The sequence below is a fragment of the Zonotrichia leucophrys genome, chromosome 5 (genome assembly GCF_028769735.1).
Source record: "Zonotrichia leucophrys gambelii isolate GWCS_2022_RI chromosome 5, RI_Zleu_2.0, whole genome shotgun sequence".
In the NCBI taxonomy this organism is placed as follows: Eukaryota; Metazoa; Chordata; class Aves; order Passeriformes; family Passerellidae; genus Zonotrichia; species Zonotrichia leucophrys.
Window position 1 is genome coordinate 59,204,539 of NC_088175.1, and position 27,280 is coordinate 59,231,818.

The 27,280-nt window shown below is 47.8% G+C and overlaps 2 protein-coding genes across 2 annotated transcripts in view; both read right to left on the minus strand.

Moving 5' to 3' along the window:
* Positions 1-4,812: 4,812 nt before the first annotated feature.
* On the minus strand, positions 4,813-8,948 carry VCPKMT (valosin containing protein lysine methyltransferase). Its single transcript, XM_064714416.1, has 6 exons — positions 8,730-8,948; positions 8,489-8,599; positions 7,952-8,024; positions 6,886-7,005; positions 5,824-5,928; positions 4,813-5,205 (listed from the first exon to the last, which is right to left on the minus strand). Exons 1-6 carry the CDS (start codon positions 8,939-8,941, stop codon positions 5,191-5,193), a joined length of 636 nt encoding a protein of 211 aa, XP_064570486.1. The 5' UTR covers positions 8,942-8,948; the 3' UTR covers positions 4,813-5,190.
* A 1,868-nt stretch (positions 8,949-10,816) lies between these two features.
* The window catches only part of SOS2 (SOS Ras/Rho guanine nucleotide exchange factor 2), a 57,125-nt gene continuing 40,661 nt past the window's right edge, over positions 10,817-27,280 (minus strand). Inside the window, exons 12-23 of the mRNA XM_064715917.1 lie at positions 26,597-26,719; positions 23,576-23,679; positions 22,065-22,284; positions 19,509-19,628; positions 19,085-19,247; positions 18,338-18,455; positions 18,076-18,248; positions 17,698-17,814; positions 14,860-15,121; positions 14,526-14,567; positions 13,572-13,681; positions 10,817-12,581 (exon numbers count right to left, since the gene is read on the minus strand). Of these exons, the coding sequence (XP_064571987.1) occupies positions 12,069-12,581; positions 13,572-13,681; positions 14,526-14,567; positions 14,860-15,121; positions 17,698-17,814; positions 18,076-18,248; positions 18,338-18,455; positions 19,085-19,247; positions 19,509-19,628; positions 22,065-22,284; positions 23,576-23,679; positions 26,597-26,719 (2,065 nt within the window). The 3' untranslated portion in view covers positions 10,817-12,068. The remainder of the gene's footprint in view (positions 12,582-13,571; positions 13,682-14,525; positions 14,568-14,859; positions 15,122-17,697; positions 17,815-18,075; positions 18,249-18,337; positions 18,456-19,084; positions 19,248-19,508; positions 19,629-22,064; positions 22,285-23,575; positions 23,680-26,596; positions 26,720-27,280) is intronic.

The window sequence follows — 27,280 nt, forward strand, 5'->3', positions numbered from 1 at the left end:
CCCCATGGGGACAGAAACACCGATCGCGGCCCCTCGGGGGGACAGAAACACTGTGAGCTGCCCCCAGGGGGACAGAAACACCGATCGGTGCCCTCAGAGGGATAGAAACACCGATCGCTGCCCCATGGGGACAGAAAGGCCGTGAGGCGGTGGCTGCCACGCGCCAGGGATGGCACTGGAGCGGAGCAGAGACGGATGAGTCAGAGGATTCGGGCACAATGGGAAGCGCGGGCTCAGCACGGCCGGGGACACGCAGGGACAGGACAGGGACATGCCGGGATGGGGACGTGCCGGGATGGGCCTCAAGGCTGCCAGCGCTGCATCACCCTCAGCAAAGCCTCCTCCAGAGGGAAAAACGTGACTTTTTGCAGCTTTTTTCCGCCTGGTCACAGGGAGAGGAAGGAAACGGGTGAACTCATGGCAGCGTGCACGGAGAGGGCTCTGCCACGCGTCCTGCCCGCCCTGCTGGACACGGGGACACGGACACGGGGCTGTCCTGCACTTCCCCTGGCGCTGGCAGGGTCCCAGCGACCACAGCCCAGCCCGGCTGCTTCCCCAGGCACCCCCACTTCCCTCTGCCCACTGCTGCCTTCTCACTTCCACAGCCTTTCCTGGTTTAGAGATTTCCTTGTTTTATAAACCGCCAAGAAAGCAAACCCAGGAGCACGAGAGGATTAAGAAACAGGAGCCCTGTTTCACCTCCTGATCCCAGTCACCCCATAAGCCCTCGGCTGCTCCCACATTCCTCAGGGGAATGGTGAGGGCAGCAATAACTGGCACAGGATAATTACAGGGCTGAAGATGGAGGTGCTGCCTGGGCACAAGGTCCCAAAGCTCTCAGGGATGGGAGGAACCTCCCATGGCAAACCCGGGCTGGACCCAGACAACCATCCCATGGGGGAATTTGGGAAACATTCTCCAAAAATATCTCCACAGGCCAAAATAGTTTGACAGAGTTTCAGCCACTGCTTTCTCTGCTCCTTGTCACCTTCCTTCCACTTCACACAGGATGGTGGCTGGGGGAAGCTGATCCTCAGAAGACACTAAACTTGGACACAAACGTGGGCCACCATCACCCTGGAGGTGCTGGTCACTCCGTGGGGGCTGGAACCACAGCCCTGGCTGCCCAGGGGTGCAGGAACAGGAGCTCCAGGGCCCCTGTGCTGCACAAACCTCATGGTTTGCATGGCCTCAGAAAAGAAACTTTCTTTTTCTCTTTCAGGATGTGAAAGGAGACCACAAGACTGTGGTCCCACACTTCCCCACCTCTGGATGACAGGACACTGCACCAGCAGCAAGCAGATCAAACCGACACCAATGCAGGAGGGGAGGGCTGGGATCCCTCTCCTGGCATCCCACACGCCCTACAGGCACTCGTGGGGCAGTGCTGGGAACACGTGCTGGGCATGGAGCCACATGCACACCACCACTGTCACCAAGGAGTGTCCCCACCCCCAGGCTGGGCTGCCAGAACACCTGGCCTTTGAAATCATGAAATTCCTGAATGGTTTGGGGTGGAAGGGACCTCAAAGCTCATCTGTTCTACTCCCTGCAATGGCAGGGCACCTTTCACTACCCCAGGGTGCTCCAAGCCCTGTCCAGCCTGGCCTTGGACACTGCCAGGGATCCAGGGGCAGCCACAGCTGCTCTGGACACCCTGTGCCTGGGCCTCCCCACTCTCACAGCCCAAAATTTCTCCCAATATCCAGACTAAGCCTGGCCTCTGGCAGTGGGAAGCCATTCCCCTGCTCCAGGCCCTGCATGCCCTGCCCACCCCCAGGGCCCCATGAGGTGTGGGGCAGGTGCAGCAGGGACGGGAGGGTCCCCAGCTGCGAGCTCCTGTCACCGAGCTGCTGAGCTCCTGTCACCCTGCCGCTGTCACCGTGCTGTCTGCTCCTTGGCTGGGGCTCAGGAAGTGGCACAACAGCAGCAGCAGCCACACAATCCACCCAAGGCACCGTTTAACGGGCTGGGAGCCCACTGCAGCTGGGGGAGCAGAGCCACAGCAATAAAATCCCTCTTCCTTAATGCTGCAGGCAAGAGAAGGCATTTTCTAAGAGGAGAATCCATTTGTCCAGGACTACAAGCCACAGAAAATGATTACATAGCTGGGGAGAACACTTTCCCAAGCAAAGCCAGCAGCCCTGAGGGATGAGTGGGAGCAGTCCTGGCCTCACACAGTCCCAGGGGCTCTGCAGCAGCACCAGGAATCACCCATGGATGGTCAGAGCTGGACACCAGCACTGTTCCTGGCAGCCACCCTGCATCTCCTGCTTGTCCTAGAAAAGGGAAAAACACCCCTGGAGCACTGAGGGTCCTGCAGTCTGTGCCTGACAGCACGACAAGAAGCCACCAGTGAGTGATGTGGCTGGTGCTGAGCTGGCACTGCACACTGTGCTGCTCCCAGACCGTGTGCCCTCAATCCAAGTGGAGCTGGAACAGCTCCCCTGGCTGCCACAGCCAGCACTGAGCAGCCCTCAGAGCCCCGGAGGCACCACGGGACGGTGGCACTGCCACTGCTGGCACCACAGGGACAGGGCAGGGCACCCTCCAGGCCTGGGGGCTGAGCCAGCACAGGAGCTCTCCCAGGAAAATCCCGTGTGACCTCTGCACCACAGCCCACACAGTTTCCCATGGCTGGGGCTGCTGTTGGGGCCATGCCAGGAAATTATCCACAATAATTTCAGCATGACTTCAGGCAAACGCCTCAAACTCCCAAACGTCTCTGCCTGTGACACTCAAGCAGCTCCCACAGCAGCAGCATGGGGAGGTTCCCTGCTCTCTCTTGTGAGGACAGATCTCAGCAAGGTGAGGCACAGGGTGGGAACCCAGCTGGGATGGGGTGGGTTTGGTGCTGCTGGCTCCCACCACAGCCAGCCTGGGGGCAGAGCCCAGGGGTGAGCTCTCTTACACGGAGAGCTGGGACAGATTTGGGCTGGCATGGCAGGAGGGAGTGCCAGGGCCAGGAATTGTCCTGAGCACCTGCTGTGCCCAGAGGCTGGGCAGAGCCTGTCACAGCCAGACTTCTCCACAGAGCCCCTGAGTTCCACGGAAGTGGCACCAAAACTCTCCAAGGAATCAGGACAAGTCCAACTAGGACAAACAGGACAGGTGAGAACAGAGAGGTTGGCAAGAGGCAGGATCACCACCTCCCTGCCATCCCATTTCCATGAGAGCTGCACACCCTCTCCTAGTTCAGAGCAGGCCGCCTCTCGGGCACGGCGGAGCTGAGCCCCAGCAGGATCTATCCCCTGTCCCAAAGCCCTTTTTCCTCCCCAGAAGCAGCAGTTTCACGTGGTGCCTCGGGTGGCCCCGCCCTGCTGCCCTGCTTAGCGGCAGCTTCCTCTCCCAGCAGCAGCAGCTGGGTTTTACATCCCCCTGGCCGGTGCAGCCGGTGACAGGAGGTGACACCACCCAGCCCCCCCCACGAGGTCCCTGTCACTCAGGGACAGTCACAACCTGAGTGACACAGGCCCAAAGCTGAGGGCACAGCAGCAGCCAGCGGGGAAGAACAAGCACAACCTCTTCCCTTTTTCTTCTGAAGAAGAGATCTGAGCCCTGTGCAAAAGGAAGTGCTGACAGCACACATCCTGCAGATAAAACAATTATTCCATAGCTCCAAACCCTTGGGAAAGGCTGCTCCCCTCTGCAGCACCCCCAGCACCAAGCAGGGTGCCAGAGTGTCCCAGTGTGACACATCCCCACCACTGCTGGGATTTGGGGATCTTCTCCTCATTTTTCTGCAATAAGAGCTTCCACTTGGGAAGCCACGTTGGTGTAAACATTCCAGTAAATCCCTTCCTGCAGGCCACTGGGTAATTAAGGAGCTCTTTTCATAACAAGGTAACAAATAACACGTGTGGTTTGACAAATTAACTTCTCGTGTTCGCTAATCATCGCTCGGCAAGCCAGGACGGCGGTTTAGGATGTGGGAAGTCTGCAAGGAATTCTCTTACTGGAGATAAAGGGAGCCTGAGCTCAGGGCAGGTGCAGGAAACTCCTGGGAGCCTGCAAACCAAGCCCTTCCCAACCCACCAGCTTCTCAGAGAAAACTCAGCCACAGTAACTGTCACAGACCCAACTTCCACAGCTGCTTCCACCACAGAAAAGTGAGAATTGCTGCAAAATTCCTCCTCTAAGCCACCACTGAGCTCCAAGAGGCAGAAACACCGAGAGCCACAAGGAACCTGCTCACCAGAATAACCTGAAGGTGTCAAACTTGAACACTGTGGATCTTTGCACCAGAATAGCACAGGTGAAAACAGAAGGCAGAACGATTTTGCACAGATGTTTTATCTGTGCAGGAACCACCACCAGGACAGCCCCAGCTCCTGGAATGAACCTCCCAGGAGGGAACGACACAGGAGGCACAGGATGAATGTGTCACAGACATCTTCTGTGAAAAATCCTTTCCTTAGCATTTTTCCTCCTCAGAAGCTGAGAGGCCTCAGGAACAAAATGCAAACATTGATTATCTGCTGCTGTGGGATGCAACAGGTGGATCTTTAGTTGGCCCATGTTGGATGTTTGTAATTAATGGCCAATCACAGTCAGCTGGCTTGGACAGAGAGCCGAGCCACAAACCTTTGTTATCATTCTTGGCTATTCTATTCTTAGCCAGCCTTCTGCTGAAATCCTTTCTTCTATTCTTTTAGTATAGTTTCAATGTAATATATATCATAAAATAATAAATCAGCCTTCTGAAACATGGAGTCAGATCCTCATCTCTTCCCCAATCCCAAAACTCGAGTGAACACGGTCACATGAATGAACAACCCACATCTGACACCCAACTCCGGTGCCAAAGTTTTATTGACCCGGCCGTTCCAGCCGCTCCCATTTTCCCCTCTGGGCGGTTCCAGCGTGGCGCCCTGGGAGGGGCTCGGTAGCGCCGCTCCCGCAGCAGAGGCACCGGCACAGCCCCGGCACTGCCCGGGCCGCTCCCGCAGCAGAGGCACCGGCACAGCCCCCGGGCCGCTCCCCCGGCCCCATTCCCCGCCTCCCCGGGCCGCAGGCACGGGCAGCCCGCAGCTGTCCGGCCGGAAGGCGCTGTCAGACGCCGAGCGGGCCAGCCAGAAGCTGCTCGGCGCAGATGAGTCACAAGCACACCGCAGACAGTCCCTCCGTGCTGCGATCCCAGCCCCGCTGCTCCACAGCTCTGCCAGGGGACACATCCTGCGCTCAAAGATCTCACGACGGGGAATTCTGTCAAGAGATTTTCACAAAGATGACGGATTTGTAAGTGGCCTGGTTTTGTTCAAGAGCTGAGCCTGCACGTTGTGTCAGCACAATATGCAAAATATTTTCTTCACGCTTCATCAGTTAACCCCAAAATGATCAAAGCAATCCTGGCAGCTGCTGAGTATCACATCTAGAGCCTGGTTTTGGGGAGAGGGTGGCACAGCAGAGCCCACGGTGCCAAAAGCAGCACCAGGCATTTTATTTTTATTACTTTGGTGCCTCTAAACTCCAATTTGGAGATCCCACCCCACCGGAGCATGGAAGCAGAAGTGTGAAGCTCAAAGGTAGTGCTGACCAGGAAGAGGAAGGCTGGCACCTGGAGCACCAGGTTTGGGAACAAAGCAGGGCTGTGGCTCCACGGCTCCACGGGATCCCAAATTTCACAGTCAGACTGGAGCTCCACCCCTGGAATGCTCACGCTGTGCCAAGGAAACAGCAGCTCTGGGAATTCCTGGCAGCAGCTGCCAACGGTGCCATGAACCAGGCCAGTGCAAGGTGTCCCTGCCCATGGCAGGGGTGGAATGAGAGGAGCTTTAGGTCCCTTCCCAACAACCCGAAGCAGCCTGGACGCTGTGCACCCACCCTGTGCTTCCTGTGGATGCTCACGATGTGGATGTCCTCGCTGCGGAACTCCTCGTCGTGCCTCTCCAGGGGAATCCTCTCCAGCTCAAAGTCCCTCTGCAGCAGCTGTTCCACAAACAACAGTTCCAAAAGAACAGTTCCAGACATTTCCCACCATGCAGCACCTCACCCTCATTTAAACTGCTCCAGCAATAACTTGAAGCTACAGACACCTCCAATACTCCAGAAAAATCTGATTATGCTTTTGGTAAAACACTCCTGGAGGGATTTAAGAGATGCGTGGATGTGGCACTTGGGGACATGGCTTAGTGGTGGCCTTGGCAGTGCTTGGGGGATGGTTGAACTTGATCTCAGAGGGCTTTTCCAGCCTAAATGATTCTGTGAATCCATGATTTTGCTTCAATCCCTAAAATGCTAAACCAAACCACAGCACCTGCCTGACTGCCAACCCCCTCAGCTGAAAGGGAGAGGAGAGAAAAAACCAGTTTAAAATCCCCCAGCATCACTCTGGGCTGTGCTCAGATTGCCTGGGCTGAACCTGGCAAGGAAGGAAACAAATCACAAAAAAAAAAAGATAAAATACAGAAATCAGCCAGAAACACCAAGACCTGTTGAGTTCATTGTGGGAGCAGCACCTCAGAGCTGAGCACAGCCAGGGCCCCACAAGTGTGAGGCACTAATTAGCAAACAGGTGCGTTGATTAACATCAATCTCCTGGAATTCTCACCCTTTTCATTATTATTATTATTATTATTATTATTATTATTATTATTATTATTATTTAATCCTGCACAAGAGCAGTCAGCACAGGTGCAGAGTTAAACCTGCACTGACCATCATCCCCCACAGGTGTTCCCTGTGCTGCTTTTCCTCACCTGCACACAAGACACAGCTGGAATATTCAATTAAAGCAATTAATGGGCTCTCATTAGAGAGAAGGATTTTAATCAGAAGTGCCTCTATCACTCAGGAGAGAGTTTTGAGTTCCTGAGCAAAACTTTGTATTTTCCCTCTGCTTTCAACGGAGCAGCCTAAAAGAAAATATGCTTAAAACTCACTTACTTCAAAGTATTTCCTCTCAATTTCAGGGTTCTTCCCCACAGTCCTCTGTTCATAGCAGCACAGCACACAAGTGTCAGGGCCCGTCAGCTCCCTCAGGGTCTTCAGCAAGGGCTCCAAGGACTGCCCAAAAAGGTGAAACATTTCCCACGTGGATTTCAAGTTCATTTCACTGGTTGCAACACCCTCTAGCTAAAGTCTTCACCCAAGAGGGAACCTCCCAGTTTCACTTTTCTGCTGGTTATTTTTAGTGCTTGAACTGGGACAAGAAGAATATGGGGGAAAAGCTGGGAAGCAAGAGGAGGAAAGGGGACTCACAGGAGAAGAATTTCCCAGACTGACCAAGAAAAGTGAACTGGAATCCAAGCCAGAAACATCCCACAGTGCTGAGTGGGCACTTCCTGGAGGCACACAACAATGAGTACTCCTCAGTGTGCTCCAAAAGGGAGAGTTTTCTCAATTATTCCTGGAGGATGGCTCAGATCCAGACCACAGGGGAGGGAAATGGGAGCAACAGGCAGGGACTCAATGCCAGGGGCTGGTAAAGCCATTGGAAGGGCACTGGGACATGGGGTTTGTCAGGTTATTTCCCTTTTCCTGCAGCTTCCCTCAGCTCTCTGTGCACATCCTGCAAGCTCCAGCTGAGCACACGAGGCAGACTGCAACAACCACTCAGCTGTGGCAGGATTTATCCTCCTGCCTTCCCAAGGAAAGCATGAGGAGAACCCAAACAGCACACTTAGCACTTATAAATTCCATTATTTCATTTACCAATGATTTCAACAGTTCACATTTTGCTTCACGATTCCCAATGTTAAAAAAAAGGGGGGGGATGGCACAAACATTGAATTTGGGATTTTTAACATAAAAATAGTCTCTGGTTCTATGTCAAATGGCCCTTACATCTATCAAAAATGCATTTTCCAGTTTTGTTCTACCTATTCCTATAAACCACAGGGACCATGACATGAGTACAACATTTACCTGAACACTTCTCATACTAAACACACTGATCTCACCCCATTCCCAAGAAACCTTTCTGCAGGGGTTTAGCAAAGTCCTCAATTACCTCCTCATAGTAAATGCAATCAGCCATGAGTATATAATCAGGAGGAGGCTGAAATTCTGTTACATCTTCACCCCTAAAAAAACAAACAAGAAAAAAACCACAAAAAGTGAAAAGAAGTTTTAGTAACAACATATATTAAAGGACTGAGCACAAAGTTAACTATTGTGTTTTCACATTAAGTTTCCCTCTCACAGCGGTATTTAAAGTTATTTAGCAATTGAATGAAGGCAGTGCAGAATGACAGAATCCCAGAATGATTTGGGTAGGAAGGGAATTTCAATCCCATCTCATTCATTCCCCTGCCATGGCAGGGACACCTTCCACTGTCCCAGACTGCTCCAAGCCCTGTCCAGCCTGGCCTTGGGCACTGCCAGGGGCAGCCACGGCTGCTCTGGGCACCTGTGCCAGCACCTCTCCCACCCTCCCAGCCAGGAATTCCCAATTCCCTCTATCCCATCTAAACCGACTCTTTTTCAACCTGAACCCAGAATCCCCGTTAAAGCTGAACAGAGACATTAAATAAAGGCTCATACAAACCATTTCAGTACCTTGGCTCGGAGGGACCCTGTGACCAGGTGCTTGTTATTTTCAATATTGATCATTAACAGCTCCTGCAGCTCCTCCAGGTCTGTGACCGTCACGTTCGCCCTGTAACACACAAATGTGGTTAGGGAATAACGCCATGGCAGGGGACACTCAGCACAGCACAGAAAACGGGGTTTAAAGGAATCGAAAGGGTCTGAGGGAGCAGACAGCGCCGGGCGGGGAATCCGCTCACCCCAGCGTGGCTGCCATGATGCCGACGGCGCCGGTGCCCGCGCCCAGCTCCAGGACGTGGCGGCGGGCGAGGGGACAGGCGCCGGTCTCCAGGAACTTGGCGAGCACCAATGCAGCGTCCCACACCACACAGCCCACACCGCCCGCCGCCCGCTGCTCCAGCCGCAGCGCCGGCCCGGCCCGCCGCTCCAGCTCCCGCACGAAGCCCGCCATGGCCGCGGCTCTGAGGCGGCGCGGCCCCGCCCCGGCAGGAAATGGCGGGCGGGCCCTGAGGGGACGGCGCTGCCCGCCCGCTCCTCACGGCGGGAGAGGCTGTGAGCCGGGGGCATGGAGACTTTTCCAGCCGGAATAATCCCAGGATTCCGGCAGCCGTGTCCAGCCGGAATGGATTCCAGAATTCCGGCAGCCGCGGCCCTGAGGGAGCGCGGAGCCCTCAGGAGCCGCTCCCTCATCCCTCCTGAGCCGCTCCAGCCTGAACCCTCCTGAAGGTTTTGTTACAAACGCCCTCACACAACTTAAAAAAGGTCTTACAAACCTACAAGAAAGGGCTTAATAAACTTACAAAAAAGTTTCAATAACCCTACAAAAGTCTTAGTAAGTCTACAAAAAAGGTCTCAATAAACTTACAAAAAAGTTTCAATAACCCTACAAAAGTCTTAGTAAGTCTACAAAAAAGGTCTTAATAAACTTACAATAAAGTTTTAATAAACCTACAAAAGTCTTAGTAAGTCTACAAAAAAAGTCTTAATAAACGCACAAAAAGGCTTTAATAAATTTAAAAAAGGTCTTAATGAATGTACAAAAAGGTCTTAGTAAACCTACAAAAAGGTTAATAAACCTATGAAGAAGGTCTTCATAAACCTATGAAAAAGGTTTTAATAAACCTGTAGAAAAGGATTTAGCCTACAAAAAGCTCTTAACAAACCTACGAAAAGGTTTTAATAAACTCACAAAAGAGGTTTTAATCAAGCAACTGAATATGAGCTGATTCTGTGTCGACATCTTGAAATGCAAAGGTTTTAGATTTTTTCCCCCCCTTGGATATGTGGAAAAAAGGGTTTTTTTATTACTTTATTTCTTCATTTCTTTTAGAGCAATGTGAGGCCTCTTGGCGGTCGGCAGATTCGCCTTGGGAAGTTGTTTTCTGAGGGAATTGCCTTTTCCCACAAGAGCCAATTTCAAACCCAAACTTCACATTTTTCCCCTCCAGCAGTTTTTTTTTGTTGTTCTTTTTACCTACCCCTCTAATTATGAAGTAACTGAAATGTTATTTATTGCTCTCTTGAACCATGCTGGTGGGAATCTCACTGCCTTTGACCACTTTCCATGGCCATACTATGATATATTTTACTGTGGAATATTCAAAATGGTTCTGACATAAGCACTTTTACAGGAAAGCATAAAGCTGACATCTGTATATTCTAAAATGTGGTAGAGAATTTTTTCCTTTTCAACAACACACGAAAGTCCGAAACAATATTATTCCTTGTTTAGTAATAGCTGCTGGTGGGGACTTCAAAAGAGTTAATGTAAATAGTCTAAAAAAGAATTCCACTTTTCCAAGTCATCCTCCATTTCCTACCTGCACTTCCAGTCTGTGCATCACAAATCTGGGACTTATTGAACCTTATTTTAGTAAAATGAAGCAGCTCTCCTGTAAAAAGTATGAATGGATTCCAAACCTCTCTTCTTCCTCAGGGAAGGAGCACAGAGGAGACAGGCAGTAAAAAAAAGATAGAAAGATAGAAAAATACAGCTGAAATTGGGAGGAGGAGAAAACTGGGGGTTCTCGGTGTGATCCTGTACAGGGCCAGGAGTTGGACTCCTGATGGATCCCTTCCAACTCAGGGGGTTTCTAATTAACATCCCTCTTCAGTCCTATCTCCTTTCCAAAAAGGAGAATTTTCCAAATGGAATGCCCAAGACAATGGGAGCAGCTTAGGCAGACTGATGAGAAGCTGGAGTGTGATTTGGAAGCCTGGGATGAGCCAAAGTGAGACCAGCAGCATGGAAAATTGGGGCATTTTGTATTGTCAAAAATGCAATTCCCAACCTTGTCCTTGCAAGGAACACGCACTGCTCAAGCTCTTAAAAATTAAGACTGGGGTGATTTATTAATCTTGTTAAGAACTCTGATACAAAGCACAGTAAAAGGCCACAAACCAGTAAATAAAATGTGGCTTGTGAAGGCCACTTTATAAATGCTGCTACAGAACTACCAGTAAAACAGACTCACTCTCACACCAGTTCAAACACGGCCGTTCGACTGGCAAAGAAAAGTTCCATTCACTTATCAGTTTAAAAAGTTTAATAAAGCTTTAAGTGTTTGCTGGTTTAAATGCTACCAATTTCCAAAGTGGATTCAGGAGTTAGGTGTGGATCTAGAGGGAGTTATCAGGTCTGGAAGGCAGGACTGCCCCAGGCCAGAGGGAAGGAACGCTGCTGGCCGGATCCAGTCCCAGCAGTAGCAGACTGTGTTATAGGCCTCCAAGTCAACTTCAATTTATACACGTCATTAGCATATCTGTAAATATACAATATAAACAATTGTACAGGCGCATAGCTTTGTTCTCCACAACAGCAGACAAACTCTTTAGCTTAAGACATCTTTGCCTATCAAAACAAAAAAGGCACATCTGAACAGGATGCACGTGAAGTACTCGGGATCCTCCCCGATATCCGAGACGGGTACTCCTCCTTCATCCTTTCTCCAAAGAACCAACACCAAAGGAATATTTTGGTATTTAGATTTCAACCTATTTTTTTTTTCTTTGTCTTCAGCAGCAAATCAATGGCAATTAAGACATAGCATGAGAATATTCCAGAACAGGAGCTGTCACTCAGGAACCTCAAGGCAAGTGGTCAGAGGTTTCAAATCTGTGACACTCTGCATCCTTGTCTTGTTTGATCATCCCATTGCTGGGTCTCCTTAATTAAAAAAAAGGCCACTAGTGCTCAAATTTGAAAAAAAATTCCACAGACGCACCTTTTTTTTTTGGCTCAGTGCAATTAAATGATGTCAGTTTAAATTCACTTAGTGTAGTGTACAGTGCAAAAGGTCTATTTTGTGTCCTGGCAGAACGGTCGGCACTGAGGATGTGAACCAAGGCAATGCTGCTGCTCACCTGAGGGTAATGCTGTCCAACCACACAGGCTGGAATGTGTGTAGGCTGAATTTTTTCCAATTTAAACCTTTTTTTTTTTTTTGATCAGCAGCACTTTAAGAGCATAATTTGTGAAAATACTAAAATACACTGCCTTTTTTTCTGAATAAATTATAAAAAAAAAAAGAGGAACTTTACAAACAGTATTCCAGTGTCAATGACTACTATGGCTAAGGTCATTGAGGAGTTTCTGCATTTTCTAGCAAAGACAGTCTGTGCAAAGGAGGGTGGGAGAGCTCCCTTTTGTAAGTCTTTGGCGGCAGTTTGGGCAGCTGCGGGCTGGAGTTGTGCCGGGGCGGCACGGGCGGCACGGGCGGCTGGGCCAGGCTGTTGTGGCTGGCGCTGAGGACGCAGCAGCGGCGCAGCACCCGCGGCGACGGGGTGCTGGGAGGGGTGCCCGGGGAGCTGGGGCCGGAGCCCGCCTCCCGCAGCCACTCGGGCTCCCGCGGAAAGCGGCCCAGCGGCGGCGGCTGCAGGCTCATGGCCGGGCAGTTGATGAAGTGCTCGGGCGGCCGCAGCGGCACCGGCGGCGGCGTGTCGGGAACGGGGTCCCGCGGCGGAGGAGGCGGCGGGCTCGGCAGCGGCTGCTCCAGCGGGGCGCTGTACGCGGGAACGCGGGGCTGGATCTTTGGAGGCGGCGGCTGCCGAGGTGGGATGGCTGGAGGATCGTCATCCGACTTGGAATTGCCCTGCGGTGGAGGAAAGGGAATGCCAGAATGGTTTGGGTTGGAAGGGAATTAAATCCCATCCCATTCCTGCCCCTCCCATCCCATTGCTGCCCCACCTCCCACTATCCCAGGCTGCTCCAAGCCCTGTCCAGCCTGGCCTTGGACACCTCCAGGGGCAGCCCCAGCTGCTCTGGGCACCCTGTGCCAGGGCCTGCCCACCCTCCCAGCCAGGAATTCCCAATTCCCAACATCCCATCTTGTCGCAGACATCTTTCATGAAAAATCCTTTCCTTAGGATTCTTCCTCCTGAGAAGCTGAGAGGCCTCAGGAACAAAATGTAAACATTGATTATCTGCTGCTTGTGGAATGCAACAGGTGCATCTGGGATTGGCCTCATGTGGTTGTTTCTAATTAATGGCCAATCACAGCCCAGCCAGCTTAGACACAGAGCCTGAGCCACAAACCTTTGTTATCATTCTTTCTGATTCTATTCCTAGCCAGCCTTCTGATGAAACCTTTTCTTCTATTCTTTTAGTATAGTTTTAATGTAATATATATAATAAAATAATAAATCAGGCTTCTGAACCATGGAGTCAGATCCTCATCTCTTCCTCCTCCTCAGACCCCTGTGAACACCGTCCCACCATCTAAACCTGCTCTCCTTCAGTTTAAAGCCATTTCCCTTGTCAGATGCTTGGACAAAGAGCAGTCTTCATTCAGATGAGGAATTCTCCTGACCTGTGCTAGTGGTGCTGTCAGAAGCACAGCAGCTGTGCCCTTGATGGGAATGTGAACACTCTGTTCCTGAAATTCCTAGCAGGGTTTGGACACTGGGAATGCAAAACTTGAACACAGGAAACTGGAGCTCTGCATCTCAAAGTCTTTCAGACTGACAGAGCCCTGTTTGGATCAATGGTTGAGCTTGACAATCTTCAAGGTCTTTTCCAAGAGAAATTATTCTAGATATTCCCCAGTTCATCACCACAGCTATTCGATCCAGGACAGCAATACCTTAGCATTGGAAGCATCCTGATCCATCTTTTTTCGTGGAGGAAGTGGAGGAGGGTTCTGAGGCTCATCACTCAGTTTAGGGAAGCTCCCCCAGGAGCTGAAGAAAGTCTCTGGAGAGGGAAGAGCAGATCTTTTACTCCTTGTGCAATACCTGAGGAACATATTCTGGAATATCAAGCCAAACTCAAAGCAAGTCAAGTAAGATCTTTGTGCTTCACAGCAACGTGAACCAGTAACTTCAGCAGCAGGAATTTCTTTAATTCACTGCTTTATCTGATCCAGGCCTCACAAAGTGTTCTCCTATGTCCAGTATCAAAAAAAGGCATCAGCAGCCTGCAGGCAATGCTGAGGGACACGAATATAAATCCAGGGAACTCCAAGTGAGTTCTTAGAGGGAGAAAAAAATCCTAAAATTAAAACACAACACAACCCCTGACTTGTATTGGTGATTTCTGTCACCTTTGTTTTCCTCTTAGGAGTGCACTGAGCTCTGTGTCTACATCAGGCCCGTGCTCTCCAGCTGGAAAATAAATTAATCATATTTAAAAAAATGTGTGTGGAATAAATAAAAAGAACAGCTGAAAACCCAGGTGAAAGCAGGATATCCCTCACAGATGTGGTACAGAATGTGTTTCTTCCTTCCCAGCAACAGAGCAGTTGTTTTCACCATGTGGGATTAGGAAATTATCAAGTTGCTTTATTTGTAGCTTTAGTCAAACAAAACAATCATCAAGGACATTTGAAAACAGAAGGAAAATCATGTGAGAGCCTGCAGATAAAACCCCAACCCAAACTAAACCAGCAGTTTAAGTTTTAGGCTTTACATTCTTTACTGGACGTCTGATCTAAAAGGAGCCCTTCTGAATGCAGCCCACATTCCCATCCCAGATTTCAGAGTTCAGTCCTGAACCCAGGGCAGGCAGAGTTAAAATTTAACACAGTTCCAACACTCACTCGACTGAGGCAAGTTCACAGGAGCGAAGATGCTGTTGTTACCTGGGAAATAAAAAAATCCATTAAACCATTTCCAGACACAACCACTGCACTGCAGCACAGAACAAATGCCTGAATAACCTGAAAGATCAGAAAACCCCCCAAGTTTATCTGCTGCAAACACGAATGAGAATTTCCTGTGTAAAACCACTCCTGAACTGGAGAATTTAACTCACGCTGGGAATTCATTTAATTACTTCACATTTTGCTATTAATTTTTTAAAATCTTGGCGCACATTTGGGAAGCCTGGGGGCCAGCACCACGACGATGAACCCGTGCTCAGCTGTCATTTACCATAGGAGCTGTTGAGGTCAATGTCCAGGAAGACGCTGAACTCGGAGGAGGCCGACACGGGCGGCGTTGAGGGCGTGCTGGGCGAGGTGGGCGCCGACGCCGCCGTCTCCGGCTCGGCCTCGGCGATCCTGCTGAAGCTGATCTTGCTGGGCTCCTTCTCCAGGGGCAGGGGGTGGCTCCGCAGCGTGCCCGACGTGGAGCCGTGCCTGCCCGCGTTGGGCCTGATCCCCGGCGACTTCAGCGGGTACGTTGTTTTCCTGGGCTGGAGACAGGGCGGCTGTCAGCACTGCAAGGTTCCGCGCTGCAAGGTTCCAACTGCAGCATGCTCCCAACACTGCAACGTTCCCAACACTGCAATGTTCCCAACACTGCAAGGTTCCAACTGCAGCATGCTCCCAACACTGCAACGCTCCCAACACTGCAAGGTTCCAAACTACAACGTTCTACACTGCAACATGGTCCCAACACTGCAATGTTCCCAACACTGCAACATGCTCCCAACACTGCAACGCTCCCAACACTGCAACGTTCCCAACACTGTTCCCAAAACTGCAACATTCCCAACACTGCAACATTCCAAACTGCAACATGCTCCCAACACTGCAATGTTCCCAACACTGCAACGTTACACTGCAACACGGTCCCAACACTGCAAAGTTCCAACACTGCAAGGTTCCAAACTGCACAGCTCCCACACTGCAACGCTCCCAACACTGCAACGGTCCCAACACTGCAAGGTTCCAAACTGCAAGGTTCTAAACTGCAACATGGTCCCAACACTGCAATGTTCCCAACACTGCAAGGTTCTACACTGCAATGTTCTCAAACTGCAAGGTTCCAAACTGCAACATGCTCCCAACACTGCAATGTTCCCGACACTGTTCCCAACACTGCAACATTCCACACTGCAACATTCCAAACTGCAATGATCCAAACTGCAACATGGTCCCAACACTGCAACGTTCCCAATACTGTTCCCAATACTGCAATGTTCCCAACACTGCAACATTATCAAAACGGCTCCCAACACTGCAATGTTCCACACTGCAATGTTTCCAACACTGCTCCCAACACTGCAACATTCCAAATATTGCAACATTCCCAACACTGCTCCCAATACTGCAAGATTCCCAACACTGCAAGCTTCTATACTGTAATGCTCCATACTGTAACATTCCACACTGCAACGTTCCCAACACTGCAATGTTCCAAACACTGCAGCATTCCCAACACTGCTGCCATATTGCAACATTCCCAACACTGCAACGTTCCCAACACTGCAACGTTCCAAACATTGCAGCATTCCCAACACTGCAATGTTCCACACTGCAGCATTCCCAACACTGCTGCCATTGCCCCACTGCAGCATTCCCAAACACTGCTGCCATTCCCCACTGCAGCATTCCCAACAATTCTTCCATTCCCCACTGCAGCATTCCCAAGGCCCTGTGAGGTATTTTTGAGGTATTTTTGAGGTATTTTTGAGGGATTTATTTCTCCAAGAGCAGCACAGGGGCACAGCTGACGGGAGCTGCAGCGTTATTTACACAGCAGGGGTTTGCTGGGAAGCTGTGGATGCAGCTGAAAAAATCTTTTATTTCCCCTCAAGTATGAGGAATGAAGAGTCCAGGTTCTGCTGCCAACCTGGACAAAACAGTGGGAAAAACAGCCTTGGGAAATAAAAATTTGCTGCAGGTGCCCCACAGAAACAGCAAAACCAGAGGGTCACTGGGCCCTGCACACATCCAGGACCAAGGACACACTTGGAATTGTGTTGTCCTTGTCCTCCAGTTTATCCAGGAAAAATTCCTACACCTGCACAAACCCAGCCTGGTCAGGCCTGGGTTAATCCAGCCCAGCTCAAAGCTGAGCCTTGCAAAGTGAATTATGTCCCCATTTTCAGTGGTGTCCAGCACACTGCAGCACCCACAGCTGGATTTTCCTGAAATTCCAGTAAGATTCTCTCTCTTTGGAAATCATGAGCTGTCAAGAATCCCTGCCCAGCTGACTGGACTCCAATTGTTAGAAAAGATTTTAATAACATTACTGTCAGAAACATTTTTGCAACAGCAATTTCTGGTGTTTTCTTGCCACTTTTGTAACATCATCTTACTCATTCCTCTAACAAGAGATGGCAAAAATGATTTATAGCTCTCCCAAAAAATTAGACATGGCTGCAGTTCCTCAGGCAATTACAACATATAAAAACCAAGCGCTCCAAATTGTGATTTTCGTGCTTAAAAAGAACTCTGAGCTCCAGGAGCTGGGTTTTTTAAACCAAAAATTGCTACTCCTTTAAATGGAACTCTGTTTTCTTCAGCAAAAAGGGTTGCACCTGGTAAAGCCTGCAGTTTTTGCAATAATACCACATATTTAGACAAAACAAAACCACAAATTATCTTAAAGAAAACTGAATATATTATGTATAAAAGTAATATTTTAATCAGTATTAATATAGGACTTCTTGGTATTGTGAAATGAAAAATATTACTCCATATTTTGTCATATGACTGTATGATAAGAAATACAAATTTAACAGCAATATTTCAAGTTTTGGGGGAAAAAGTGAGTTTTAAAATCAAACAAAGATTATATATTTTAGTAGTGACAAACATCAGGAGCAGAAGTATTTTTAAATCAAGTGGGAAAATCAACTCAGGACAAGGAATTCTGAACAAAATCTATCTGGCTTATTGAGATAACCTGTGTTATTTCCATAGTGGTCAGTGAATTGTAGCAATTTAATTTTAATTAAATACTGCAGGAATTGGACCTGATGATCCCTGTGGTTCCCTTCCAACTCAGGGTGTTCTCATGAAATTTCAATAAAAAACTCACAAATCGAGGAGGCTGCTTGCAGTTCCGAGGTTCAATCTCCAAGGACTTGTTGAACAGATAATCTGTAAACTCCTTTTCTGGTATCTTCCCCATGGGATTGAGATTTTCAAAGAATTTCTGAATGAAACAAGTAGCAAGAATATTTTAAAAAAATAAGCACACAGAGAAAAATTTAATGAAATACTCATAATTCAGTGATTCAAAATGTCATTTTCCACCACTTTTGGCTGCTCCTTTGTGTGGTCCTTTGTTGTCTACCACCCACTGCTCCCCCCTCTTTTGATAATCACTATTCATGCAAAATTAGTCCAGTGTTAGAGGATTATTTGGCATTTTCCCCCTCTCCAGTCCCCAAAGGGATTTTTCATGGCTGCTCACCCGGATTTCTGGCTCAACCCGTAAGCAGTAGGGCTGGTTTTGATACTGCTGAATCTCTCCTGTGATTTCAGCCACTTTTCTCCTCTTGCTGAAGTTAATTAATTCTTTCCCTTGTCTTTTAAGGAAGTCAGGATTCCCTTCTTCTGTCTTCAAGATATTTGTTAGGTATATTCCTGATTTTAAAAAAAGCAGTTTTTAACCATATATCTGCAGCAAACTCAACTTCAGAGTGACACCACACAAAAAAATTGATGTCACTTACCAAAAAAAGGCACACAGGGAGGGTTGATTGACTTGAGCTTAGCTAAATACTTCTTAAAATGATCTTGGCTTAATTCTACTGCTTCATCCAGAACTCTTTTCTTCCTTTCTTGGAGTGCCTGAGTTGTCCAAATTAAAAAAAAAAAAAAAATAGGGATGGAAATGTTCTCAACAGCATGGTTAGCAAATACAAAGGAAATCCCTGGCTCTCTGAGCAAAATTTGGGAATTGAAATGAAAGTTTCAAAGAACCATTTGCATGGTTAGTAAATACAAGGTAAATCCCTGGCTCTCTGAGCAAAATTTGGGAATTGAAATGAAGGTTTCAAAGAACCATTTGCATGGTTAGTAAATACAAGGTAAATCCCTGGCTCTCTGAGCAAAATTTGGGAATTGAAATGAAGGTTTCAAAGAACCTCTTGTGGCAATGGGTTGCTCTGGATTGCAGCCCCAACAATTCAGTCATGTGGATCCCGAAGAAAACATTCCAGATTACTAAAAACACATTGTTATTTTAACTTTAAAGTTAAAAAATTAGGTCTTTAATAAAAATTAAACGTTTGATTGTAAGTTCAAGGCCTTGTGCTGCTTTTCAGAGTCATGCAAAACTCAAACCATTTAATTCCCATTCTTTTTTTTCTATTTTACTCCAGGGAGGCTTTGCTGCCAACAATGGATTTCACTGCAGAACCGTGTGGGACCCAGCTCTGGATTCTGATTTAATTTCTTTTTCCACGCCCTGAACTCACCTCAAAGGTGTGATCCAGCCTGTAGACAGAGACAGAGTTCACAGCACTGACAATCTCCAGAACTCCATTGAAATTATTGAGGTCCTGGAAGACCTGCAGGATTTCTATGATCCTGCTCAGCACAGCCACTCGCTCCTCAAAGTTCTCCGTTTCCACGATGCACCTGATCGAAAGATGGCATTTGAGAAACACTCAGAAACAAAACCTGACACTTTCTGACTTATTAAATCAAATTTTTTTCCATGAAAACCCATCCAGCATGCAGATTTTGGCTCTCTCTCCGGAATCTCAAGCAGGAATTTCTGTAATCACATCTTACACGTGTTCCAGTTGGAAAGTCAGGGGAGGATTTGGCAGCAATGAGCCAGCAAAGGCCAAAGCACAGCCAGGGCAGAAGTGCTCAATGGCACAGCCCTGCACTCACTTCTCAAACCACAGGGTGAGGTTTGTGGTGTGACGAATCATTTTCAGGAGGTTTGGGGAGTTGATTTCCTTGTCTTCCTTCGTCCACACGCTGCCAACGAGCTCAGAAGGCTGCACAGCCCTGGCAATGAAAAACAGGAGGAAAATTCTCAGTACCAATAAAAACTGTGCATCAAAAGATGATTTCTCCCCTTAATCACGACCTGTTATTTCACAAATCCAATCCCACCTCATCTACTACCAACCACAACTTTTTGAGTACAGAAAGAAATACATTTGTATCTTCATTGAAACTGGATAATTTTGAAGAAGCATTTTCAGATAAGGAGATTACAAAGGAGTGAGTTTAATCTTCTGAAAGGGCAAGAAAACAACTTCGAAAAAGTTAAAAGCTGAAAACAAGAAGGTGAAGCACTTGCAGCAACAGGTTGGTTTCAACACAAAACCTCCCATCACTGCAGCAGGAACAGGATTTTATAATTTGAATTTTGTAAGACTCCTGAATTATCCCCCCAGCACTTCTGTTGTCACAAGTCTGATATGGAGATAAAAATTCTCTTTTTTTTACTTCTTTGCATATTTTAACATAGAGCACACAGCAAAGAAACCTCTTCCTGTAAACTCTGGAAGGCTCAGGGTATTTTTGACCGATGGTGTGAATGAGGAGCATTTTTTAGGTGAAATAATGACAAAAAGGTGTGAGAGTGTTGGAACCCTGATGCTGAGAACTTTTAACTTTTTGTGTTGAAAGACACTGACCCCAAACAAACACAACATTTAACCTGAAGCTGCAGAGAAAGCTTCCAAAATTATATAATAGCATTAAGATTATGAGTGTAGAGTTTAAATAGAAATGTGTAATATCACATAGTAGAAAACTTAGAGTTTAAAGTTTTAAAACAGAATAATATATCTAAAACAAAATAGAAGTATTAAAGCAGTAGCTAGTTCTTCTTCACCTTCTTCATGAGTTTAAGTAGTATTGTATAATTAGATAGAAAAATCCACGTTGCAAACCACAAATAATTAGTTATTAAGTTAAAAGTAAAAATAATTTAAGTGTCATTTCTTAATTAATCAGTTTATCCTTAAAAAACCTTGTAGAAAGAGCTAAACAAAGCCATTTTGTAAATTATTAGTGAAGTATTACAAAACTCCCAACTTCTAACTATAACTAAAACGATAATATAACTATAATATAACTAAAAAATAATAAACATTTAAGTCCAAACACAAAAAATACCATCTTAAGCATTTTTAATACCAACCGTAACACAAAAAAAAAAAGAAAAAAAAAAAGAAAACCTGTCTTGGGTTGGAAATGGGGGTGTGTATTCTATTCCTAACTAATGGGGCAGTTCTCTGCTGTCCACGGGCAGTTTTTCCTTTCTCTCTGCCCCAGCCAACCCTCCCTCCAGGAGATCTCTGCTGTCCATGGCCACTGAGTGTCCCTGCAGGGCTGATCCAATCCCAGCATCCCATGGGGAGATGCTCCGCCCAGGGGAGGAGCCAAGCATTCCTACCTGGATCCAATCTGAGCCTGGCCCAGCACAGCAGCCTTTGCCCCCTGCATTGCCAGAGGAGCAGCTTTCTGCTGCCCTGCATGGCCAGAGGGAGCCCAGGCCCATCTGCAGCAGCCCTGGAGCTGCAGAGGAAAACTCCCCCCTTGTGCAGGATCCCTGCTGCAGCAGAGCCACAGCTGGCACTGCAGGAGGGCTGAGCCCCCCTGGATGGGGCTGGGACACCCCCTGACACACAGGGGGCAGGGCATGGTCTGACTCTGTCAGTGGTGGTGTTTTCTTTTTTTGTACTATTGCATTTGTATTTTTAATTTCCCTAATAAAGATCTGTTATTCCTATTCTGCAGGAGGGCTGAGCCACCATGGGTGTCAGGGCCTGTTCCAACTGCCAGTGGTTTGTTTTCTGGTTTTTTTTGTACTATTGCATTTATATTTTAACTTTTCCTAGTAAAGAACTGCTTTTCCTACTCTCGTATCTTTGCCTGAGAGCCCCTTAATTTCAAAATTACAACAATTTGGAGGGATGGTGTGGCATTCACATTCTCTGAAAACTTCACCCAGAATTTTTCTCCTGGGAAGCTGAGAAGCCTCAGAGAAAAAGGAAAACAATTCTTATCTCATTTGCTTCTCCTGTGTTGTGCTCATGTGGAATGTGTTTGGAGATTGTTTACCCACAGGTGATTGTTTCATTGGTTTCGTGTGAATTGTTTTTACTCAGTGGCCAATCAGGGCCAAGCTGTGTGGGGGCTCTGGAAAGAGTCACGAGTTTTCATTAGTATCTTTTTAGCATTGTGTAAGTATCCTTTCTGTATTTTTTAGTATAATTTAATACAGTATTCTTTAATGTAATACAGTATTATAAAGTAATAAATGAGCCTTCTGAGAACATGGAGTCAGATTCATCATTCCTGCCTTCACTGGGGCACCCCGCAAATGCAACAGGGAAGATTTTCCATTTTCCATTTCAGGCTCCTGCCCTCCCCAGCCTCCCCAGAGCTCTGAACCCCGAGAGCAGCAAAGCAGAGCGAGGGCCGTGCCTGTAGAGGTCGGACTCGAGCAGGGTGAGCTGCCGGGCGATCTCGATGGGGTGCAGCGTCATCAGCTCCAGCGCCTCGCCGTGCCCCACGCGCCACAGGTGCCACTCCAGCGGCGGCGGCGCGCTCTCGAACGTGATGTTGTGGCTCACCCCGTCCGCCTGCGCCTTCTTCCTCCTGATGATCTTAGCAATGGACTCCACCCACTTCTTCATGGATTTGCCTGTACAAGAGAAATCATTTCAAAAAAATCCCCCATACACGGGTTGTTTAATGCTCTTGTAAGTTCAGTTTTAAACTGACACGGGGGAGGGTTAAACTACAAGTCCAAGAGGGGAAGAGTGCATCAATCTTGCTACAATAAATTGCTTTTTAATAAATTCAATGTCAATGTTACAGATCAATCTCTGGGGAGGGAATATTTTGAGTCTGTAGATAAATCTATTTGGGAGCTGGAGCTCAGGTTGGAGGGATTTTGGATAAAGGATGGAGGGACAGGACAGGGGGAAATGGATCCAAACTGTCAGAGGGCAGGGATGGATGGGATATTGGGAATTGGGATTCAGGCCCTGGCACAGGTGCCCAGAGCAGCTGTGGCTGCCCCTGGATCCCTGGCAGTGCCCAAGGCCAGGCTGGACATTGGGGCACCCTGGGACAGTGGGAGGTGTCCCTGCCATGGCAGGGGTGGGATGGATTGGATGGGCTTTAAGCTCCCTTCAACCCAAACCATTTTGGAAACTCTGATTTTAAAGGACTTTTGGTAAGTTAGTCAAACCATCTCCTCCGAAATTTGAATGTACACTCAGAATTCTGCATTTCTGCACGTAAATTAACCAGCTTTGTATTTCTCTATTTCTTCTTTATGGGTTTTTGCACCTGTATCAGCTGACAAATAAATACATGTGAAACTTGTTCTATTTAACCACATCCTCTGACAGTTTTGGTGTGGGAAAAAGTGACCTTGTGTCCAGGGTCTTTTAATTGTTTCAGAATTGTAAGACCTGGCACTCTGAGAATGAAAACCTGGAATTGCCAGGAAAAGGATTAAACATGCCAACACTGCTGCCCTGCACAGAGGCTGCCAAAAAAATCGAGTTCATAAAGAAGAAATACCAAATGGGCCCAATATCCTCTTCTGAAAGATTAACGATTTTCAATTGGAACTTTGTATAAATGGGAAAAATCAGGATGGAAAAAGCTCAGTAAGCAAAAGGGAAGGAATTCTCTGTGGAGAAGGTGACAGCCTGAATTACAAAGTCAGGCAAGGATGACCACGCTGTCCAGAAGGAAATATATTTAAAGTATTATTATCCTCATGCTTGGAATCATTTTTAGGAGCTGTTCAGGCTCCAGGCCAAAGCTCCCTCATGTAAAGGGAAGCCTCATAAACAGCTCAATTAAAGGCATTAAAATTACTCAAGTGTGTAAAGGAATTCTCAGGCCCAAAATCCACCAGGAGCAGCCTGGGAAGTTGTACCAAAATGTGGGAAGGAACAGGGCCCCGCTTACTGCACCTCTGACACTGGAAATGAAGGTCTCCAGCCTCTCCAGCAGCTCCAGATCCCTCTCAAAATCATAAAAATGGTGCTCGACCCAGTGCCGGAAAACATTCAATATTCTGAGGAAAGAGAAAAAAATATTAACTTTCTTTTAAAGGACTTCCATGGCTTATCCCATAAAAGTGAACCACAGTCCTACAAAAGTCAAGTTCCACATTCATGTAGTTGGTGACTCTCAAAATACACATGGACAAAGGAGCAAAGACTGAGCCTGGCAGGGGTTTAAAACCTAGAAACTATTTATGCTAAAACTGTTCCTAAAAACGTATTTTATAGGTTTTAAAGAATAGTTTTAGCATAAATATAGCTTGGTGCTATTTAAAAATCTAATATAAAAAATGCCAGTGTTGAGATGGTTTCAGAAGAGGAAGAAACGTAGCAAAATCAGATAAAATTGGGATTTCTAATTTGCCTTGTAATTTCATTTCTTTCTTGGTGTGTTTTTTTTTTAATGAAAAAGCTAATTAGGATGTCCCACTTGTTAAGAAGCAAATTTGTCATTCTTTCTTTCCTACACACAAATTTCAGCTTCAAAGTTGCTGTTACTGCCCTGCTTATACAATTTTTAATGACCCAAAAGGCCTGGTTAGATCCAGTACATCCTTTAAGGACAACACTGAATTTCCTCTTGATTTTTCTCTACTCTTTCTTACAGAAATCATCAATAAATCAGTCTCTAAAAGTGAACTCCAGCTGCTTTTCAGCCTTCTGCACTCAGGATAAATCAGAATAAAAAACTGGTTTGTCTCTTGAGGTAAACAAGCTGAGCTCACATGTTCGACACTTTATCAAGGTGAAATTTATCACCTCAGCAGAAATCAGTCCTACATTGAGGACAAATGAAGGACACATGGAAAATTCCTTAACTCTCCTCTTCCCAGGGTGCAAGGTAAAAAATAAGGTTTATCCCATAAAAGAATTGCTGCCCAAACAGATCACTCAGCCTGGAAATCAATGCCACATTCCAAGAGGCAAAGTTTTAATCCAAGTTTCATGTAACAGGATCTTATCTAATCCATCTGTGCCCTTGGTGAGAACTCTGGGAAAGGCAGAGAGTGCCTGGATCTGCTGACTGCACTTCCAGCTCAGCTCCTCCTCCTTCCCATCCCCTCTCATTTGTGCCCTTTCAGGCCTGGCCACTGCATTTTCTACAAGATGGAGAGTGCAGGGAAGCAGGGAAGGAATAAACACCTTCAATTCTCCCCCTTTTCCCCAAACTGCAGTCTCTGAAGCAGAGATCAATGTTTTTAACAACACTGGAATGCACAAAGTGCTCAGTTTATCCACCAGCAGCTCAAAGTCACTCGTTTGCAGCTGTAAGACAGCTTCAAGCTGCTGGAAATACAGAGTAAGGATCAGCAACAGCTCCCAGAAAGCAGCAAAAGCAGGGAGAGCACGAGCTGAGAGGCAGCTCTGCCAGGAGCTGATAACTGTGGAGCCTTGTGGTGCTGCTGAACCCCAGCAGCTGATAACGTGGGAACACCAAGGGCCTGATAAGCTGCCCAAGGCCAGCAGCACGCAGCAGGAGCAAGGTTATGGTGAGGTTCTGTGACTTGGATCACGTTCAAGAAGGTGAGGGAAACTGCAGGGTTACCCACAGATTTGTCTTTTAAATATTTTATATCTATATGCACATGGGTTTCTGATAAAAATGGGAGCCCTGAGTGACTTTCTGAACACCTTGGAGGTACTGGCATGTCAGTGTGACCCTTTGAGTCAACTGCTGTTGTTTCAACAGGAATCTGTGGTAGCAGAGTAACTGAGGGTTCTCTGTGTGTGTAATTAATAATTACTATTAGTAAAATTAATGTGCCATTAATAGGACCATGGTGATGTTACTCATCAGTGTAATGACTAAAAGTTGCTCAAGTAAACACTGCTTGTGATCTGTCTGCTCCTGTCTCGATCCCCAATCAGGGCAACAATTACTCTCATTCATGCTAGAAACGCTTAATTGTTCCCCAAATTAGCTTGGTCAGCAGGACCTTGAAGATTCCCCGCAGCCCACTGCACTGTGCAGCACAGACAAGAGCCTGCCTGTCTGTGAGCAAACACAGGCACGGCGCTGGGAAAGGGAGTGAAGCACCAGCAGGGCTGGAAAACCGGGAACAGAGGAATTATCTTCCCAGGGCTGGGAACAAGGAATGCTTTGAGAGCTCAGCCCCGCTCTGAGCTCCACATCCCTCAGCCACAGGCGCCGTGGGTGGGGATCCCAGCCGGGCCAGCTCAGCCCCGGCAGCCGCTGGGATCATCAGGACAGCATTTGGGATGTGATGCTGTGTCCTGGGGTGACGTTATGATGCTGTATCCCCATTCATCTGTTCTGTGCCTTTAAGACCGGCTCTGGAGAGTGGAAGTTTTGTTTGGGTTTCTCTTATCAGGGACACAGAGATGAGCAGTACATAGGGCTGTTTTTTCACTTCCAGCTTCAGCTTGCTGCTTTGCTTGCTCTCTTTTTCTGCTCTTGCTTCTGCTCTGCTTTGGCCTCTGCTTATTAGCTAGTTCTAGCTAAACAGTCCACATTGCTTCCTGGACTGTTTCTCCTCTCCTGTTCCTGTGACCATCTCGAACCTGCTCCGGACTGGGACCCGGGAACACCAAAGGTTCGGCTGCAGCGGCTGCCCCAGCACCGGAGGGACTGAGAACAGAGCAACCACCCCCGAAAGAGACTTTCTGATTTTGTCATCTTTCTCAGAGCGGTGTCATCGGGTATTGTTCATTTTGTGTGCTGGGGGGTGCTGTGCCTGTCAAATAAACAGGTTCTTCCCACCTCTCTCCGAGGAATTTTTTCCCGAACCGGTTGGGAGGAGAGGCCGTGTGGGTTTTGTTTCTGGAGGGGCCCTCCTTTGCAGATTCTTTAACAAATTTGCCCTAAAGCAGGACATGGCTGAAGCCTCCAGCAGAGACTGGAGGCTGCAGGAGCTCGGGGCAGGCCAGGCTGGCAGTGCCAGGGCAGGCAGGGGCACACACACACACCTGAGCTGCACGGGCTGCACGTACTCCTTGCGGAAGCGTTTCAGGTCGGCGCCGATGGGCTGCTCCCCCTTCTCGATGGCCAGCCTGTCTGCCTCCGTGGGCTCGGGCTCAGGGATCTCAAACCTGGGAAACAGCACACAGGGATGGCAAGCAGGACAGAGCACAGCCCCTCTGTGCACAGCTGCACTTCAGAGAAATGGTATTTATATCAACTCGGCAGGTGCTGCTCTGCCGCCCGGTTTGCCCGGAATTCCCTCAGCCCAGCTCCACACCCTGCTAATTCTCGGCTGCTCTGCTCATCACACCATGTCTAGACTGGGATAGAAGGTTTTTAAGGACCTGCTGGCATGATTAAGGGAAGATTAGATGAGAGCTTAAGAGCAGCTTTACCACACTGCATTAAAATGCTGTTTACCTTCATTCTGTGCCTTCACACAAACTGCCTGGAACGTTTCTGTCCTCATTTCCATCGTGCTCTCAACTCTCTCATGAGCCAATTCAGCAGTTCACAACACCACCACCCACAGCCCAGGCTTACCTCATTCAGGTAACTCATTTAAACTGGGAAAAGGAAGCACTGAAAACCTGGTTTATAAATTTCACAGAACATTGAAATTTGACACTGGGATCCTGAGCAGGAAAGGACCACCTGGAATCTCTGATTTTTGTGGGTCACTTCCAACT

What these genes read in the sequence shown, in the direction of transcription:
- VCPKMT (XM_064714416.1), bottom strand. Translation starts at nt 8,941, where the DNA reads ATGGCGGGCTTCGTGCGGGAGCTGGAGCGGCGGGCCGGGCCGGCGCTG. An exon ending in ATTGCATTTACTATGAGGAG is followed by an intron (nt 7,006 to 7,951) that starts GTAATTGAGGAC and finishes CTTTTTGGGCAG; the next exon opens with TCCTTGGAGCCCTTGCTGAA. An exon ending in TTGAGAGGAAATACTTTGAA is followed by an intron (nt 5,929 to 6,885) that starts GTAAGTGAGTTT and finishes TTTGTGGAACAG; the next exon opens with CTGCTGCAGAGGGACTTTGA.